At 44.2% G+C, this 20,446-nt stretch overlaps 2 protein-coding genes and 1 pseudogene across 3 annotated transcripts; 2 read left to right on the top strand and 1 right to left on the bottom strand.

Annotated features, from left to right (window-relative positions):
- Positions 1 to 10,254: 10,254 nt before the first annotated feature.
- On the bottom strand, positions 10,255 to 11,039 carry LOC136503753 (phospholipase A1 PLIP1, chloroplastic-like; annotated as a pseudogene).
- Positions 11,040 to 13,188: 2,149 nt separating this feature from the next.
- On the top strand, positions 13,189 to 16,703 carry LOC136505158 (probable inactive shikimate kinase like 1, chloroplastic). Of its 2 annotated transcripts, XM_066500269.1 has the most exons (9): positions 13,192 to 13,387; positions 13,460 to 13,506; positions 13,605 to 13,659; positions 15,022 to 15,182; positions 15,290 to 15,372; positions 15,475 to 15,592; positions 15,758 to 15,836; positions 15,950 to 16,014; positions 16,398 to 16,703. In XM_066500269.1, the coding sequence occupies exons 1-9, from the start codon at positions 13,243 to 13,245 to the stop codon at positions 16,464 to 16,466; spliced, it is 822 nt and encodes a 273-aa protein (XP_066356366.1). In that variant the 5' UTR covers positions 13,192 to 13,242; the 3' UTR covers positions 16,467 to 16,703. The 2 variants fall into 2 exon arrangements, with proteins under 2 accessions (XP_066356367.1, XP_066356366.1); XM_066500270.1 differs by lacking the exon at positions 15,950 to 16,014 and having other exon boundaries at positions 13,189 to 13,387.
- A 447-nt stretch (positions 16,704 to 17,150) lies between these two features.
- On the top strand, positions 17,151 to 20,223 carry LOC136504574 (uncharacterized). The gene is made up of 6 exons (XM_066499523.1): positions 17,151 to 17,406; positions 19,070 to 19,168; positions 19,256 to 19,364; positions 19,512 to 19,583; positions 19,709 to 19,714; positions 19,838 to 20,223. The coding sequence occupies exons 1-6, from the start codon at positions 17,237 to 17,239 to the stop codon at positions 19,952 to 19,954; spliced, it is 573 nt and encodes a 190-aa protein (XP_066355620.1). The 5' UTR covers positions 17,151 to 17,236; the 3' UTR covers positions 19,955 to 20,223.
- Positions 20,224 to 20,446: the final 223 nt, after the last annotated feature.

Genomic DNA, 20,446 nt, shown 5'->3' with positions numbered 1-20,446 from the left:
TAACACAAAGCTCACCGACTAGACATGATCATAAAGCACCACACAAGCATCCATGCAATCATACACGAAGCAAACAATAGATCTAAATTAGAATAGTACATCAAACATAAAATCAAGATGAAAAGTTTGTAAAACGAATCTACATCTCGCTATGAACACACAGACGCGAAAAGCACTCTAATCGGAGCTATAACCAAAAAGTTATGAATTAAACAAGATTTCCTTTAATAAAATAATAGATTAAATCTAACCTCAAATTTCAAAAGTTGAAAATATAGTTAACAGTAGGATGAACATGTAGATTACTCAATTATGAATCTAACGTAACTTGAATGGATCAAAACAGAGTTAGAACGAAGATTTTATGGCCTAAATAAGACTAGTGGCAAAACTATAAATAGATGAAAGCGTATTTTGGATCTAACCGAAGAAACTACATTTTTAAAAGAAGAAAATGTATTCTGAATCTAACAGAGGGATTTTACGCTTTCTAAAAGAGAAAACGTATTCTAAATCTACGAGAAAGAAACTACGCTTTCAGAATAGGAAAACGTATTCTGGAAGTGTGCCATGGATTGCAGGTTATATTATGCGAAACTGTAGGGGCTCTTTTGCAAATAAACCTGGCAAAGGGGTACGGGCAATCTTGGACCGTTGGATTTAATCTAGACGGCCCAAATTAGAAAGGAGGGGGAGAGAGAGTCACCAGTCGGAGAAGAAAACCGGTGCAGCGGAGCTCCATTACCAGCGGCGAGAAGCTCCCCGGAGCGCATGGTTTGGGTCCTAGAGGCCACGGTTTGATGAGCCGAGAGCACAGGGAATAAGAGGAGAAGACGGTGAACTCACCTAGGGCCTTCTTGCGGTCGATGGTGGGTCTACGGCGTCGGGCAGCACGGCGGCGATGGCGACAGTGAGAGAAAGAGGAGAAAAATCTAATTTACTACACGAGGGATTTCCCAAACTAGGGGCTCCCTTATGGTAGTTTTTATGTGTTTTGCCCAACGGGTTGGTACATATTTATAGGGAGAAAAACGCCCCACATCTACATCTAAAGATGTCAACGGGGACCTGATCCCCGATTCCCCGTGGGGAATTCTTCCATTAGGGGATGGGGATGGGGGGAAATTAATCCCCACGGGGAAACATTTGGTAGGAAGGTTGTCCCCATCGGGGATGGCGGGGATAGGGATGGTTGCCTGGTCCCCGACCCCGATCCCCACCAACCCACCCCGCGAGGCCACGAAGCACGCAACAGGCAGCGGTGCCAGCACATGTAAAGGCCCAGTAAGTCATGGAGGTATATAACGCGTCGTCGGTCGTCCAAACCCTAATTCCTCACTCCCCAATTCCCCATCCGGTCATCCCGTCCTCCAGCCGAGCATGAGCACGGGAGGCGGCAGCGTCCGTGAGCTGACAGCCCTCCTCTCTGCGCTGCGCCGCGCGCGCCTCCAAGGCTCCAAGTCTCCAACACCCCGCTCACGCCACGTAGGCACGCAGCTCCACGCCCGCCTCCTCATCTCTGCTGGCTATCCCTCCCTCCCGAGGCTGCCCCTCTCCCACCGACGGCATAGGCGCACAGCTCTCTCCCGAGCCCATCGACGATGACACAGGGAGGCTCTCCCTCCCTCCCGGATCCGACAGGGGAGCAGAGCGGTGGGCGGCGGTGAGCGCGGAGTAGAGAGGGAGAAGGGGAAGCAAAGAGAGAGAGAGGGAGCTCAGTAGCCCTCTGTGGAGGTGGAGCAGAGGAGGAGAGGAGAGGGCGGAGCAGAGGGAGAGTACGGGCGACGACGGCAGCCTTGGCTCCGGGGAGGAGGATGCCAGATCCACCTACGCCGGAGAGGAGGATGCCGGATCTGCCACCGGGGACGAGCAGGGGGCCGGATCCACCACCGGGGATGAGGTGGGAGTTGGATCCACTGCTAGGGATGAGGTGGGGGCCGAATCTGCCGCCACGGATGAGGTGGGGGCTGGATCTGCCACCGGGGACGAGGTGGGGGCTAGGGGCTAGATTCACCGCCGGGGACAGGGTCGGGACCAGATCCGCCACCGGGGAGGAGGTGGGGGCGGATCCGTGCCACCACGCACGCCGCCAAGCGAGACAGGCCGCGCTCGCCGTCGTGGTTGGAGGAAGAGGGAGGAAGGGTGCCTCCATGGTGGGAGCGAGGAGGGCCGCCGGCGTGGTTGGAGGGAGAGGGAGGGCCACCGAGGGATTGAGAGAGAGAGTGGGGGGAGGGAGAGACTATGTGGGAGACTGGGAGGGGACTGCACGGGCGAGCGGGGAGGGGGAGGGGTTGATGCGGGGATGGGGATCCCCACGGGGATTAAATCCCCGAGCGGGGACGGGGATGGGGAAGAAGTGCTCCTCGTGAGCCTTCACGGGGACGGGGACGGGGGAAATTTGCCCCCGCGGGGACGGGGATGGGGCAGTAACCCCCGACAGGGAATTCCCCATTGACATTACGATCTATATCAACTAGCAATATGGTACTAATTGATGTTGCACCCACCACATTTACTAATAGACCTAAATAATCATTAAAGCCCATTACTAAATAAATGCATGGGCCTTTGAGATTTATTAGGATTATTGCACATGGGCTTTGAGAGTTGGTTGGAAAATGAGATATATTATTTATTTTCAAAATTAATTAATTTCGCAAATAAAATAATTCTAAAAAGTCCAGAATTGATATTTAAGCCACGAAAAATACTCCGAGACCTCCGAAAATTTGGTCAAAATTCCCAGAGACACTTTGGAACATGATGAAGCCAAATAAAGTATTTGGAGCTCATGGAAAGATTGTTGGGAACTTGGAACATAAAGATTAAGGTGAAGGATGTAGGAATTAAATTCCAGAAAGAAGCTGGAAAATTCCTAGAGATATATATTCGTCTCCTAAACGTATTTTAAAAAAAACACATTTTGCATGTAGAAACACAAGGTGCGACCGGCATGAATGCAACAAACACATTTCTACCTTAAGATAAATTTTAATCTAATGAAAATTTATTATTTCCCCATGTTTTCTTGAGCATAAAAATACAAAATTAAATCATTTTAGTTGTATTTCAAGAGAAGCAAATTTTAGGGTGTTATATGTAAAGTGTCTTGGGACCCAAAGCGGCATATGATATTCTGCCATTGGAATTTCTTCATTGTGAAAGATGACATGTTTGTTACTGGCTTTGCTTCAATCCATCTTGTAAAATATTCTACAGCCACAACTGCGTATTGATAATTTCCTTGGGCTGAAGGCAATTTGCCTATTATGTCAATTCCCCATCTTGCGAGTGGCCAAGTTGGTTCTATTATTTATAAGTTTGTTGCTAGATCTTTTATCTTGCTTGTAGAAATTTGACAATTGTGACAAGACTTGACTATTTCTTTGCTGTCACTTAGAGCTGAGGGCCAATAAAATCCTTGTCAAAATGCTTTTCCTGCCATGGTTCTTGCACCTGGATGTGTACCACAAATTCCTTCATATATTTCTCATAGCAATTCTCTTTCTTCTGCTGCTGATATGCATTTGAGAAGTGGCTCACAAATTCTTTGTTTGTACAACTGATTGTTGATGATTTTGTAATTCCTTATTCTGTGTTTCATTCTGACTTCATTAACTTCGTCTTCTAGTTCATAATGTTCACGAAGATATGCCATGATTGGTGCTCACTAACCTTCACTTTGTATTACATGAACTTCTCTTGGGACTTCTTGCTTTGTTTTGATAGAAGCTTGAGTTAGGACTTGAAAGAAGACATTTTAAGGCAAACTTATATTTTGTGATACAACTTTTGCTATTTTGTCAGCATCTGAGTTATCTGTTCTTGAGATGTTTCTGACTGTGAAACCTTCAAAATATTTCTCTTGTTCTCTTAGAAATTGTAGGTATTTTGCCAGCTTAGGATCTCTTGCCTTGTAATCTTTTTTGATGTGTCCAGCCACAACTTGTGAGTCTGTTTCTATTATTAGCTTTTGGATTCCCATTGCTCTTGCTTTTCGGAGTTCGAGTAAAATGGATGCGTATTCTATAATTTTTTTTGTGCATTAGAATACAAGTCTTGCAGCGTACTTCATTTTTATCCCTGAAGGTGATGTGATTATTATTGTTGCGCCAGCCCCTGCGAAGTCCCATGCTCCATCACAATATATGATCTAGTCTGGTTGCCTCTTTTCTTCGCTTAGACTTTTAGATGGAGTCCAATCTTCTATGAAGTCTACCAAGACTTGAGATTTTATTGATGTTCTTTTTTCAAATTCGATGTAATGTTGAGATAGTTCTGCTACCCATTTTCCAAAACTTCCAGATGATCTGCAACTTTACAAGACTTCTTTCAGAGGCTGATTTGTTGGTACTTTGATTTTGTGAGCTTGAAAATAGTGCTTCAACTTTCTTGCTGCTATTAAGACTGCATAAACTATTTTTTCAATCTCTGAGTAGTAGATTTTTGAGCCAGGTATGGCTTCTGAAATAAAGTAAATCAGGACTTGTTTCTTTGAGTGTTCATTTTCTTGCTCTTGAACTAAGACTGCACTTACTGCACTTTTTGTTGCTAAGACATATAGAAGCAATTTAGCCCCTAGAGTCGGTGTAGCTAGGGTATTTGGCTTTGATAAGTACTTTTTTATTTCTTCAAATGCATGTTGTTGCGGAGGTCCCCATGTGAAGATTTTTTTTATTCCCTTGAGTGCTTGGAATATCGGCAGGCTTCGTTCTGCTGATTTTGAGATAAATCTATTTAAGGCAGCTAGTCTTCCTGTCAACTTTTGGACATCCTCTATATTTTTTGGAACTTTCATGTTTAGGATTGCTTGAACTTTGTCTGGGTTTGGGTCAATTCCCTTTACTGATACAATGCAGCCTAAGATTTTTCCTTTTTAAACTTCGAAAGTGCACTTTTCGGGGTTCAACTTTAAATTTGCTTCTCGGATATTTGCAAATATTTCTTAGAGATCTTTAATGTGATCTTCTTTTTTCTTGCTTTTGACTACTATATCATCAACATAGGTGAGTAGATTTTTGCCAATTTGATTATGTAGCACTGTTGAAGTCATTCTGATAAATGTTGTGCCAGCATTGCGAAGCCCCTCTGCCATTTTTTCAAAACAGTAAGTCCCAAATGGTGTGATAAAACTTGTGAATTCTTCATCTTCTTTTCTCATCCAAATTTGGTGATACTCGGAAAAACAATCCAAGAAACTTAGCATTTCACTTCTAGTTGCTTGATCAACTAATGTGTCGATTCTTGGTAGTGGGAAATTGTCTTTTGGGCATACTTTATTGAGATCTATGAAATCGATGCACATTCACCATTTTCCATTCTTTTTCCTGGCCATGACAATGTTTGCTAGCCAAGTTGTAAATTGAACTCTTCTTATAATTTTTGCATTCAACAACCTTTGAACTTTAGCTTTGGTAGCCTAAACTCTGTCTTCGGCTAGTTTTCTCAACTTTAGCTTTATCGGTCTAAATTTTGGATCAATGTCTAGTTTGTGCTCAATTATGTCTCTATTGACTCCTAAGTCATTGGATGACCAAGCAAATACATCTTTGTTGCTTCAAAGAAATTCTATGAGTTTGTCTTCTTCTTGAGAAAATCTGGTACCAATGATGACTTGTTTGTCTGGTACTAATAGATCAAGAGGCACTCTTTTGTCTCTTCACAAGCTTGAGCTTTGGGTTGAGGCTTCGCATTTTTAGTTTCTTCTTTTTCTTCTTTAGTAATTGCATGAACATTCTTTTGTCCTGGAGTATATTCTTTTTCAATGTTTCTTGCCTCAGTTTGGTCTCTGTGGACTGTGATTACTCCATTTATTGCTGGCAGTTTCATACACAAATAAGAGTAGCTTATGATTGCCTCGAATGCATTTAAGGTTCCTCTTCCGAAGAGTGCGTTGTATGGATAATACATGTCAACCACATCAAATGCTATTTGCTCTGTTCTTGCATTGCTTACTGTTCCAAAGGAGACTGGTAAAACTATTCTCCCAATTGAGTGTATCTTTTTCCCACCAAAGCTATAAAGCGGGTGTTCTGCTCTCCCCAATATTTTGCGATCAATTTTCATGGTGTCTATTGTTGATGTGAATATAATGTCTGCTGAGCTGCCACCATCAACCAAAATTTTTGAAACTACCCATCCATCAATGTTTGCTTCGATTCTCATAGCATCCATATGTGGGTAATCTTTCAGCGGAAGGTCTTCTTCTGAAAATGTGATTGGTAAATGGGACCATCTTGTTTTCTTATGTGGGCCTTCCACTGAAATTGAATTTACTCTTCGAAAGTGGTTTCTTCTTTGACTATTATTTTCATGGTCCATGGTATTTCCTCCCGTGATTGTCAATATTCTTCCTCTGCTTGGGATGAATGCATTATTGTTCACTGCTGAAGCTGATGGAGAGTTGTTTTCTTGTTTGGCTTGACTGTTTTGTGGGTTGTTGTTTGCAACCGAAGCTTTAGGTTGTGTTGATTGAACATTGGATTGCTGAGGTTGATTTTGCCTCCATTGATTTTGCATTGGATGGTACATTGCTAGGGGTTCATAGCTGTATGCGGGTGGTGGCCCTATAAGTAGTGCTTGGGCATGTCCATAGTGCATTGGGTAATAAGTTTGATGAGAACTTTGTTGCTCTTGCCTGACATGATTGACAACTTTTGATTGGCTTGGTGCCCTATTTTCTTCTTAGGCTTTTTCAATGCTTTTCTTTACTTTGGGACACATCTTGGATGTATGTCCAGCCCCTTTGCCATGAATGAGGCAGTACATATCTTTAGGTTTTAAAGGTACTCTTCCTCTTCCTCTTCCTCTTGTGTCAAAGCCTCCTCTTTTAAATATTCTTTCATTGAATTGACTTCGGTGGTTGTATTGATTTTGGTGAGCATAATCACTTTCAGCTGTTGAATTGTTGTCATTCTCGTTTTGATTGACTTGGTTGTGCGGTGTAAATGGTCTTTGCTCATAGTTGTTTGGTCTTGGAGGGTGGAAGTTATTGTTGCTTTGCTTAATTTGAGCCCTGAAGTTGTTTTCTTCCTCAATTCTTTTTCTGTAATCATCATCAGACTTGCCATATTTTTGAATGACTTCGTAAAACTCAGCAACTATACTTGGTTTTTCTCGGACGAGACAGGAAGCACATTGGCCTACTCAAAGCCCTTTGATTGCGGCTATTATTACCACTTCGTCTAGGATATTTGGAATTTGTGCCATGATTTGGATGAATCTTTTGAAATACTGGCTCAGGGGCTCTTTGATTTATTGCTTGCAATTGAACGAATATATGTCTATGAGGCCAGCTAGTTGGAATCCTTAGAAGTCAACAAGTAAATTTGTTTTAAGTTGATCCCATGAATGTATGGATTTTGCTTTTAGCGAAGAGTACCATTGTTGTGCTGGTCCTTTAACTGCCATGACAAGAGATTTTCCTAACATAGTTTCATCGCCGCCTCCAGAAATTATTATGGCTTCAAAACTCATCAGAAATTGCCTTGGGTTAGATTGGCCATCAAATGTTGGTATCATGTTAAATTCGTATCCCAAGGGCCATTGAGCTAGCTGCAAGTTTATTGACAAGGGAGATCTTGTGTCAATTGATATGAATGACTTTTGGGAATTCTTCTCTTAAGAGACTTTGGTTGCTGAATTTGGTTCTTCCAAATGTATGACTTCGTGACTTGCGCTTTGAAGTTGTTCATTTAGTTCGTGAAGGGTGGCTTTGGCTTCTTCTATTCTTTGTTTGAAAGACTTTTCTCTTGCTCTTATGCGACATTCTTCGAGTTCTTTTTGCTTTCTCAACACTTGTTCTTCTAGTTCTTTGAGTCTTTGTTCTTCGGCTTTGCTTGCCCATGAAGAGTTTGGGTCTTGGGTGCATCTTTTTCAAGGCTTTGGTCTTCGATTGTTGGTGGGTCATCTTTGGTTATCCCAGTGGTAACTTTCTTGTTAGGCCTGACCATTAGCTTCGCGTGGTCTTGGGAGTTTTTCGAGCACACACAAACGGTGGGCGCCAGATGTTGGGTAAAACAATTATTCAAGCATTAAAGTTTGAACACAAACCAAAGTTATATTCATTTCATGATTATACTGTACATGTCAGAGGGGGTATTTATAGAGGTCCTAGTCTTCGTATCTCACATAAAATGACCATTTTACCCCCAACTCTCATAATTACAACCCTTTCAACTACAAGGGCGAAGTGGTCTTTTTCTCTTTTTGAGCCTTCATTCTTCAACTTTTGGTTATCTATCTTCTTGATGTCTTCGTCTTTTGGACTTGGCTATTTTTCATTTTATCTTCTTCTGCCTTCAAAATGTCAAGCGAAGTCAAATCCTTGTCTTCTCCAGTGAAGATGAAGTTTCCCCAGCAAAGATGAACTTTTCTTGGCGAAGTCAAACTTTCATCTTCACTCTGTTTTTTCCTGTAGGTAAACTTTGTTATGGAAATCATAATTTCAACTCCAAAGTTCTAGGGGCTAAGTTTTCTCGGTGAAGTCAAATCCCCAACAACCCCCACTCCCAAAACTAGTTGTTGGAGCTTTAAAACTAGTTATGATTTGCAGAGTGCGGAACTTCCATGTAAAAATATGGAACTTCCACATAATTCTATGAAACTTCCGCATAATTCTATGAAACTTCCGCAATTCTCAAAAACTGCACAGGTCACATTACTAAAAATGCCATAACTCTTAGCTTTGAACTCTGATTTCAATGATCTTTGACTTTTTGAAATCTTATTCCAAGGGCTATCCAACCCAACCAAGAACAATCCCCAGGATCAATAGGTGCAAGTGTTGTGTAATTGTTTCTCTCATGTTAGCACTCGGGGTTCGATTAGTTTGAGCGCTTAAGACTTGTCTATGATTTGTGTTGCATCCCCCTTGATAGTATGACATACCTATACTCAAGATCAAATGTATATGTCTATTTCAACCACTTGAGTCTTCAGTGTCTTCATATGTAATTTCTTTTGAATATCTCTTCATAAGAGTTGCAAACATCTTTATCTCACTCTTCTTGAGCAAACCCACCCTTGAGCATGTGACTTGAAGCATTTCAACACATGTGAGATCCATTCATGGATTCAGGTCACTTCCACTTATGAATCAACAAAGATTTGATCCTCCACATAATATGACTCCTCATAGCTCCATTAGTACATCAACTCAACACAAGTACTCTCTTCTTCACTTTTACCATGGTACCTCAGTCTCTAAGCCATCGCTTGTCCTTCACCTTCACTTAGTCCCTCGAAGCTCTTTCATTGTTATCTTCACCCTATTGAGACATCCTCAAGTCACATCATATCATGAACCAACATTAAGCATTCAATTGAAGTCCCATAACAATCATTATCCATAACTAACTCATACCTAAGTATTGTCCATCACACTTCCATGACTTGGCTCATCTTATTTTGATCACATATCTTGATGAACATCAATATAGTCAAGCTAATTCATCATTCATTATATCCTCTTCATTTTGGCTTCACACTCCTAACACTTAGTTCAATATTTATCTTCATAATAGCATCACTCTTGATCAATACCTTCTTGTTCATGTAAAGCAAACCACCTATATGAGACCAAACCATATTCATTCCTCTTAAGATTCATTTGCCATTTGTTAAATATGCTTGCTTTCATATGATGCCATGATATCCCACAACATGGAAGCCATTTCATCAATTCCATTTGTATTGTTGTCTTGTGCTTGAACTAGATTATTTCCATGCATATTCTTCTAACACAACAATGCACAATTTTGACCTTCACTTGAACACATTGTGAAATGCCATCGAGTTTGCTTTCTTGTTGAACCTTTGATACACTTTTCGTTATACAATCTTCAAGTGTATGGAATATACTCAATTTCCTATTCAACACTTAGCAAACTTGTTAGACCTTTAATCGTGTTGTCATTTAATCCAAAAAACACTAAAGAGCTAAATGCACTTTCACCTACATCCGGTGAAGAATCGATCTCTTATCTTGTATGCTCAGATATTACAAGGGCACTGATGTGTTTGTCGAGCTATAAAAGCCTAGATTACTATTTGATCTAATGAGATCTATCGAGGTACTAATAGCGGCTCCCTACCCCACCTTATATAGTCTAAGGGGTGAGGTTACAAATAGACTCTCGGTCGGTTTCCATAAAGGATTTCTAGTTCGTTATAAGAAAATGAGTTAAATACACTGGCAGCCCTTAAACTTGTAGCTCTGTACCACTAGGGTCCACGAACTCTCAAAATCGAAATCTAACTCTCTAAACTTGTTAAGTCGTGCACTTCATGTGGGTGCTGACTAGGATAAAATTTATAAAAAACACCTCTAGCAATGCCCAACTTATCCTCCGAGTCCAATCGGAACAACGCCCCGCCTTCGGGGAGGAACGGGTGCCGCGGCGGACAAGCCGCTGTCGGGCTGCAGGATGTACCTCGTGCCCATGGGCGTGTACAGCACCTTGTGCGTGTTGAGGCACGGGTGAGTACGGACTGCGGAGCACTCCATTGAGGCACAACGCGATGGCGTGGCCCGGGTAGCGGCACGAGAAGGCCCAGTGCACGTTGCGGTGCATGGCCACGGACCGAACATGCGCCTCGCGACGTCCAAACGTGGCTCCCACCAGAGAACATGGAGGGTGCCCCGAACGTGACCACCGGGTGTAGCGCGTCGGCCATCACCACGCCGCGCGCCAACAGCATCAGGCTGACGAGCACCGCGAGGCTGCCGCCGAGCGAGTGGTCCGTGAGCCTCGATCTCTGGCATCACCTGCTTGTAGATGCCCTTGGCCGCCTCGTAGATATGCCCGGTGCACCAGCACCCCCGTGCCCTCGAACTCGGTGGGCTCGAACAGGAGGTTGCCCTGCGACAACACCAGCGAGTCAGAGCCTTGGATGCCGAGGCACCGGGTCCGCACGTCCGCCTCATCGCAGAAGAACCACTCGCACGGCGACGACAACGGCGACCGCAGGTCACGGGCCACCTCCTGCTGCACCTCATCCTTGGCGGCCACCACCGCCGTCACTGTCGAGGCGGCCATGTCCGTGGCCACACCCGAGTTGTACAGCCTGCCCTGACGCGCCTGCGGTGGCGGCGGCCGCGCGCTGAACGAGAGTAGGCCCCACGCGCGCGGACGTAGGACGCGACCAACGCCGCCACCTCGTAGGATAGGTGCAACCAGATGGGCTGGCGTGGCTGTGGGCCGAAGGCCACCTGGTACGTCGCCGTGGTGCACAGCCACGTGGAGTCCGCGTCTAGCTTGGGCGCGTATGATGCCGGCCTCCGCCTTCTCCAGAGACTGATCATTCATCTACTAAAACTAACAGGTTTTCCATCATGAAAATTTTCACTCGAATAACGTCCCTGGTCGCCCAGACCTATGGCAGGACGTCCAACCAGCGCCTCTGAGTCTCCCTACTTGAGAGTCCAGCAACCGGAGTCGCAGCGCGCCACGACGATCCGGGAGCTCACCATCGTCGCGCTGACTGCCGCTAGGAGATCGGTGAGGCTGCATGCGTTCAACCTTAGCTACGGGGCATGAGGGACACCGGCGGATCGCCTGGTGATGAGTTGCACGGCGTTGTACAAGGACTGCCTCCGCTCCGCGACGTATGCGCTGGCCAGGGTGACCAACATGCCGGCATACAACGACCGCATGGCTGACGCTGTGAGCGCCCTGCGTGTGTTCGTGGAGAAGTGCCAGAGCCCCTTTGATGCGCAGGAGATCACGTCATAGCTGGAGCAGGTGAATCGGGAGTCCGGGACTCGGAGGATAAGCTGGGCATTGCTGGAGGTGTTTTTTCATAAATTTTTATCCCTAGTCAGCAGCCACATGAGGGGGTATGGACCTGCAGTGCATGACTTAACAAGTAAAGGGAGTTAGATTTCGATTTTGAGAGTTCGTGGATCTAAGTGATACAGAGCTACAAGTTTAAGGGCCGCCGGTGTATTTAACTCTAAGAAAATCTATAGGATAAAGTTGGTTTCTAAGTACATCTTGTTATGCCTTGTCCATCAAGTAGATGAGGTACCTCATCTGCTTTGGACTTCTCGTGTAGCCTGCTTGGTGTACCTCATCCTATTTGGGCTATTTTCCATGCGGTGAGGTACCTAGGTACCATAACAATGACAGTAGCCCCCGAGCCTTCGTGCGATTAGGAGAATCAGGTGGAGTGTTAGTCTTTAACGAAGTTTGAATGCGAGCACTTTTTATGGCCAAATGCTCTTTTGTTGTCATAGTAGATTGGGTTTGCGTGAGCGGACTCGGTGGGTCTAGCCCCTGAGCCTTCGAGCGATTTGGAGAATCGGTCGAAGGGTCGACTTGAAGTCGTTGTATTCTTCTGATCCTGAGTACGCATTAAGCATACCCAATGACGATTCAGGTGAGGACTGATGGCGGCGGCCTGAGTGTCATAGTCGACGATGTAGTCGGAGATGGTGTGATCGGCTTAAGGTAGCCTGACGACAGCATGCCCAAGTGGTCAAAGTCAACGACGTGGTTGATGATAGAGTGACCGACACGAGGTAGCCTGACGATGGCGTGCCCGAGTGGTCAAAGTCAACGACATGGTCGATGACGGTGTGACCTGCTCAAATTGAGCCCGTCGAGGGCGTGCTCGAGTAGTGTAGTCGACAACATAGTCGAAAATGACGTGACCTACTCGAGGGAGCCCGTCAAGGATGTGCTCGAGTGGTCATTGCCATTGACGAGTGCGGCGTGACCGGCTTGGGAGAACCCATCGAATGCATACTCGAGCAATCATTGCCGGCTCGACTTGTCGATGACTCGATGTACATCATAAAACATGTGGACTATTATGTGCATTTTAAAGTCCTTTTTCAATGTTTTTGCGAAATCATGATATCTTTTCAAATTGTTTATATCTGAGGGAAATATTCTCAAAAGATGATGAAAAATATTTCTTTTTAATACTGCATCTGCATGAAAAGTTTAAAATAAAAAATAAAATTAGGAATTCGAGAAAAGTTTCTAGAAAAAAAAGACCAGAAGTGGAAAAGAACTTTAAAAACATAGATTAGAAAGACTGTTATGCGGTGCTTTTGACTGTTGGCAATTAGTGCTAAAATATCGAACGTGTCCCTCTGGAACGTGGGGCCCACGAGGCGTATCGATCAAGCACCGTCCACTCTCGCATCAAAGGCGAAGAAGGCCTCGCCTTCGCCTCCTTCGGCTCTGCGCCTTTGCGGATAACGGGGAGGAGGGCGAGCGACGGGACGGCACCATGGCGATGCGAGCAGCTACGGCGGCGGCGACAGGCTTCTTCTCTCCGTCCTCCGTCTCTCCGAGGCGCTTCCCGTCCGCCACAACGCCGGCGTCACTCTCCCCCGTGCGCTGCATCCGGCGCCATCGTCTCCGCGCCTTCCCAAGTACAGTGCTGCTATCCCTCCGTTCCGTCCTTTTGGTGTTCCCATTTCCCATTCCTCTCGCTCCATTCCCAGGTTCGGAAATACCTCTGGAGGAACTCAACCCATCCATCGATCTACTCGTAGGCTCCATCCCTCTCCCTCCCCCTTCTTTCTGTCATCTATTTATCCTGCTTATGGACGTACTTTGCATGGTTTTCTTGGTTGCAATCTAATGCAGAGGAAAACTGGGGAGGCCGTCGGCGATTTCAGGAAAACGCCAATCTATATTGTTGGTATGCTTCTCAGCTTCCTTTGGATTTTTTTTTTTTGAGGATTAAAAGGCCTCAACCAAACCAATTGTTAGCCACAACAATCAAATTTAGACACAGTTTAAATTTGGTAGCACAACAAACTAACAAACATTACACTTAGCATCCCAAAAGTGAGGAAACTGCTCGTAAAAAATTGGGCTTGTTCTCGATCCAACCGACATCTTTTAGCCCAGGTCTTGGTTATGAGTCTTTCGGGAATATATGCGATGTGATCTGCCTTGTCATTATAATTATTATAATGGACAGAGTATTTACAAGGTGCCTATATACAAATGTCAGGTCAGTATGCATCTAAACAGCACAAGAGAAAATAACTGTCATTGGTGTGAGGACATTGTTGAATTCAAATCTCAGCAGTTTCTTTGACTACCACAATTTACAGCAAATGAAGACAAGTTGCCAAACTTTTTCTAGTTGAGTGTCCAATTCCTTTTGCTGTCATTGTGTTCCCACAATTACGGTTGATCACCACTAGAATAGGGATTTGTTGTCATCTAGCTAAGTAATTGTAGTCCCACACCCTGCCTGCAAATTTCTGCCAAACTATTTGAGAGAAAAGGTAGATTACTGTGAGGGGAAGGTCTGTTTCTTTCTGGTTCCTACAGAGCTTGCAAATTTGATCGACATTACAATCCTTGACAGTAGCTTGTCCATTGTGACCACTTTGTTCCGCATTAGGAGCCACAGTTGTTTTCAAACTTGCATTTGATTTCAACCTATGACATCCAAATCAGCATCCAATCTTTTTTTTGTTAACCAACCAAACATTTTTTCCTCATAAGCGGATTTCTGTGTAGTTTCCACGAGCAGATGAGCTCCAGGATGTCTTCTCTTCATGTGTTAAATCTGTGCCTTGAATAGGGGACCAAAGGTTAACAAAATGCTACAATTATTGAAGGGATGGCCCTTTTCATCCAGGTCCTGTTCTGAAGAGCTCTGCTGCAAGCCTGCAACCTTCCAAGTTTTCCTCTAGGCCAAGATGTACACTGCCTGTGCAATTTCTTTCAAAGTACCATGTCCAGCCTGCTATTCTAAATCTGCTTCAATCTTCATGCTCATGCAAGAATTTAACCTGGCTGTCATTAGCTAGCATGACAGCAGTGGAATTCCTTGTCCGCCTCATCACGGAGTGTGTTCATTATGATCCATGTTATTTTTTCCCATCTGAGTTTACTAGAACCATAACATCTCACTCTTGACATTGGGGTGGTGTGTGTGTGTGTGTGGTGGTGGTGGGGGGGGGGGGGGGGGGGGGGGGCACAAATAGGGCTAATCCAGGCCAGTAAGATGCAGACACTTACTGGATTGTTCCTTCATGCATAGGTACGGATTGCACAGCCAAGCGCAACATCGCCAAGTTGCTCGCGAATTCCATAATATACCGCTACCTCTGCAGTGAGGAACTGCTTGAGGATGTTCTTGGTGGCAAGGACGCCCTCAGAGCCTTCAAAGAATCTGATGAGAACGGTTATCTTGAAGTCGAGGTGTTTTTCCTTCTTTCTCCCTCTATTTTTTACTAGTTTTCTTGCCCGAAATGTTACTGCCCCTACATTACCTAGCACCAATTTTCATTCTTCTGTCTCGCTGCTAGACCGAAGGGTTAAAGCAGCTCACGTCCATAGGTAGCCTTGTGCTGTGCTGTGGAGATGGCGCTTTTATGAATTCAACCAATCTGTATGTATGGATGTATCTCCATTGTCTATTACTTTTGTCACGCATGTTAAGTTATTAGTTAAGTCTACTGATGCTGGTGTTTATTATTTAATGAATCTCCAGAGGGCTGCTGAGGCATGGTGTCTCCATTTGGATTGATGTCCCTCTCGAAATGGCAGCAAATGACATGTTGAAGAGCACGGGAACACAAGCTACTATGGATCCAGACTCTTTTTCTCAGGTTACCCTATATTTCCGATAGCCAGTTGTTTGATGCTCTCTATGGATGTGACGACTGACTGAAATTCAAGTGTTATTTGTGAAACATGCTGCCACGTCATCTGGATAGTTAGTTATTAGCATGTTTATCTTTTAGCCTGACCTTACTATCTATCTACATGTGTAGGCGATGAGCAAGCTCCGCCAGCGGTACGATGAACTGAAAGAGCGCTATGGAGTTTCTGATATTACTGTTTCAGTACAAAGTAAAGATAGATCCTCAAACCACCTTTCATTCGTTTTGAGTTACAACTAATAAATGGTAGTAAATATTTAGAATCGGGTGTAACTTTTTCTGAGATGCCTCAACACCTTTCAGGTGTGGCTTCTCAGCGGGGGTACAGCAGCGTTGACTCGGTCACGCTTGAGGACATGGTCCTTGAAGTAAGTCAGTGATATTTTATTTCCTTTCAGACCACACATGTCTTTATTTTGGACAATTAGGCACAGCGCACTTTGTAACTTAGGTAGTGTTTAGTTCCCAAAATTTTGCAAAATTTTTCAAGATTTTCCGTCACATCGAATCTTTAGACGTATGCATGAAGCATTAAATATAAATAAAAAAATAAAACTAATTATACAGTTTAGACGAAATTCACGAGACGAATCTTTTAAGCCTAATTAGACTATGATTGGACACTAATTGTCAAATAACAACGAAAGTGCTACAGTACCCTTTCCCAAAAAAATTCGCCAACTAAACAGGCCTGAATACAACTGATTTTAACATTGGACACATTCTCACGTAAGTTTGATTTCTTTCCCAGATCGTGAGGCAAATCGAGAAGCTGATCCGAGCAAAGGAGATGATGGAAGCTGCAGGGAGGCCCTTCTAATCTAAACTAGATACACATACACAATATTTTTGCTCCGGCGTACGTATTTTCTCTCCAGTTGCCGGAGCTCCGATGCTTTGGCTATTCAAGAAACTGATTGCAGTTGCCCACGAATCAAAGCACAAGCGCGTGAAATCTAAGGAGCTGAAGCTCGTTGTTCCACTCGAATATGCTTATATTGTATTGCAAGATCATTTGACATTTGATAGTGTAAATGCATTACGTGTTCTTCTGCCATGGTTGAATTTACTGTCTATTGGGAATGGCAGTTTTGCCTATACATGGCCCAGCGGCCGAACTTTGGAGAATTTTGTGAAAGGAGAAGGAAAAATTTGAGAACGCTTTTTACAATTAACATGTTGCAATGCTAAACGAAGGCTTTTGCAGGATCTCGAGAGATTTACTTGATCAATTTACAAGGGGAGAGAGAGATTTCATGTGATTCCGTCTTTTTATCAGAGATAACTAGGGACGAAAGAAGAAAAACTAAAAAAAAAAGCAATTATCATGCTCGCGGCTCGCCGTTTGCTGGCTGCAACTGAAAGAAAGACAAGCCTCTTCACGCATTCGCACGCGTGCTGACGAGGCGTGGCGGCTGCGTGGTGGGCCCCACGTGCAGCCTCACGAGCCGCGTCACGCCCCCGGCGGCTATTACCAGACGACGAGGCGAGCGAGGGAGCGAGACGAGATCCATTCCCAACTGCGCAGCCGCTGCGCCTCGACTCGTACCCCGAACCCTAGCTCGCAAGCCGGAGGCGGAGAGAGCAGCCATGGCGCGGTGCCTCGCGCTCGTCGCCCTCCTCCTCCTCGGCCTCGTCGCCGCCGCCGCCGCGGCCGACGCGCCCTTCGTCGTCGCGCACAAGAAGGTTTCGCTCTCCCGCCCCAAGCCGGGCGTCGAGCGCGTCGCCGTCTCCCTCGACCTCTATAACCAGGGATCCGCGTGAGTACCGCAGCCCCCCACCGCCGATCCGGTTTGTTTGGATTTGCAAAAAAGGGACTCGAAAGCCTGTTCGGATTGCTGGGTCGTAAAGAAGTACGGCCGGTCGCTTTGTGACGGAGAAAAATCGGCTGGAAATTTAGGATCGTTTACAACCGGCCACAGCCAAACGAACGTCGGTCGTTTGCAGATTTGACACTTTGACCCACATTTATATACACATGGACCCACTTTCATGAGTGTCATCATAGTCAAGAGTCAATCTTTCGAGTGTCATTTTTGCAATTTTTTCGTTTGTTGCTTGTAGTTGTTTCGCTTGCTCCCGGGATCTGATCTGACTCGGCATGCCTTCCTTTCCTGGGAGATTTGAACGCGCCTCCACTTGCTTGGATCTGCATCATGCGGTGAGCGAGTGATGCGAGGTTTACTTCTTAAACCTTAGCCGGAGATTTAGTTGTCCAATTTTTTTTAATCGTAGGTCCGCTAAATCTGAATGATAGATTTGCTTAATTGTGTATAAGAGAAGCGAAGAAATGATAATTTTTAACCTGCGCCTGCTCTTCTGCTTTTTATAGATCCCCAATTCTCCCTATCCTTTGCTGGAAACGGGGGCAGGCCATTATCCCTGTGTGCTGCCGTCGCTCTTAATTGACTGCGAGATCAAGAGTGCTGGCCTTGCTCTTAATTGACAACTAGATCAAGAGTGTTGTCCTTGCTCTTAATTGACTACTAGATCAAGAGTGCTGTCCTTGCTTTTAGATCAAGAATTTGTTGTCCTCAATTGCGAACTAATCAATGATTCTCGTGCATATTCGGCGCATGCTAATGGTTATCTAGCTAAACAACTAATAAGGCCAACGTTTCAATCACTCCATCCAAATCACTGGTGCTAACTTGCATGTACTAGTTGTGTCACAAAGAAAATGTTCATAGGGTCCATGTGGAACATTGCATCGTCTATTTTGTCTTCTACATCTTACTAGAACTTTTATGTTGTCATCATGCAGATGGTTAATGATATCTTTATTTGTAATGTGTTTTTGCATAAAAGAGAGCTTTGCAATTTATTTCATACAGAAATTGATGCATTGTCGGTTTCCCAAGGAGGTTACTCTTTGGTCCACACTTCTAAAAGGAAATGAACTTTCTATTTATTCACAGAACTGCGTATCAAGTTTGCTTTGGGTTTAAGGCAATTGGTACCTTTGCAGCTGCATGCATTCTATTTTTACTAGTCATTTTGTATGGGACATCACAATTTGTGGTCCTTTGCTTACCTAAAGATATCTTGTTGTTCCAATATATCCTGTAGTGTCACATGCTTATAGTATATATCTGGCTAGATCTGGAAGTCCAAACACATGACTTTTGGACTAGTTGGTTATATTAAACATTAAATCGCCTGATAAAGTGACCTAGAATTTTTACTATATGTATATGCGCAGCGGATTTACTCCCTTTCTCCTACAACAATTGTTGGTATCACTATGTGCTACTGATTTCTCTTGTATGGTTCCAGTAATACTTGATGTGCTCAAATTTGGTATTTTTCTTGATTTGGATTCATTGCATGATGTATGTGTTCCTTTCTGTTTCATATGATGGCAAATCAATATCATATGTTCTCATACCATCGGCATGGACTTACTTGTAATACCTATTGCAGGACTGCCTATGATGTGTCCATTAATGACGACTCTTGGCCAACAGAAGCGTTTGAGCTTGTCACTGGAGAGAAATCGAAGACATTGGAAAGGCTTGACCCGTGAGTACATTTTGTGATGCATATCTCTGCTTTATGTGTTCATGTACATCAGTACAGAAAATGATTTCATTACTTTGACTCTTTCAGTGGTGCCACTGCTTCACACACATATGTCCTGGAGACCAAAACACAGGGCAGGTTCCAGGGTTCACCAGCTATTATTACATACCGTGTTCCCACAAAGACAGCTCTTCAGGTTTTCCCCCCTTTTACCTCTATTGTACATAATTGAGTAGTGTTTCTTATGTTATGCTTATGCATCTTGTATTATCCTCTTATTTTCTACATCGCTATTGCTTGACCTGTGGTATTTAGTTAAATCAATGTTTTGTATATGTTGAAGGAGGCCTACTCAACTCCCATCTTCCCGCTGGATATTCTCGCTGAGAGACCTCCAGAGAAGAAGTTTGAATGGGTAAGTAATCACGCCATTGCATATGCACATCCTAGTTCATGTTTCTTTCTGATACTGATGTTTGGATGCTGTTTCTGGTGCTACCTCCGCATGGAAATCTGAATATGCTCTCATACTATGTTCAGGCTAAGGTATTTCTTTCTTTCCTTCTGCTTTGGTCAATTTTCCTAGCTCATCTAATTAAGCTGCTCAGGTAGATTTTAGCATTCATTTGAGCTGGACACTAACCAAACAAATTTGTTATCCATGTGCAGAGGCTAGTGGCGAAATACGGGTCACTTGTGTCTGTTGTCTCGTTTGTTGGACTGTTTATCTACCTTGTTGCGACCCCATCAAAGAGCAGCTCAAAAGCAGGCAAGAAGAGACGCTGATCTAGTTATAGGCCGCAGTTGACGGTGTAGCTGGTGGTTTTGCCTGGAGGAACTCTTGGTAGTTTGAGCTGAGCGAAAGCTTTTCAAGTTCACATTTACTCACCACACCATGAACTGCAGCGAAGTGAGCATCAGTTAGAAAAGTGGACCTGTAATTTTGGTTGGTTACTTTCTGTTTCTGTCAGAGACTTAACTCGGAGGACCTGTAACTAGGAAAGTTACTTTTGCTTGAAAGAACATTTTGATATATGATTGTTATTTCTGTGCTAGCCTACCCTAACTTGAATGGGACTGAAACGCTATGTTGTTTCTGTGCTTCGTGCGTGGGTGTGTGAATTTGAGAGCAACAATTTGGTGGGACGCTTTCAGCTGACAATGGTCATGACATAGCTACTGCTGGTGATCTGAACCTTGCATGTTGGAGATCACATTAAACTGCTTGTGTCTTTCGCTGCACTGCATACCATCGTCGGCTTCGTGGTGTGGTGTAGG

Source organism: Miscanthus floridulus, chromosome 14 (genome assembly GCF_019320115.1).
Source record: "Miscanthus floridulus cultivar M001 chromosome 14, ASM1932011v1, whole genome shotgun sequence".
NCBI lineage: Eukaryota > Viridiplantae > Streptophyta > Magnoliopsida > Poales > Poaceae > Miscanthus > Miscanthus floridulus.
Note: the sequence above shows the minus strand (reverse complement) of the source record. Positions and strands in the feature narration are given on the sequence as shown.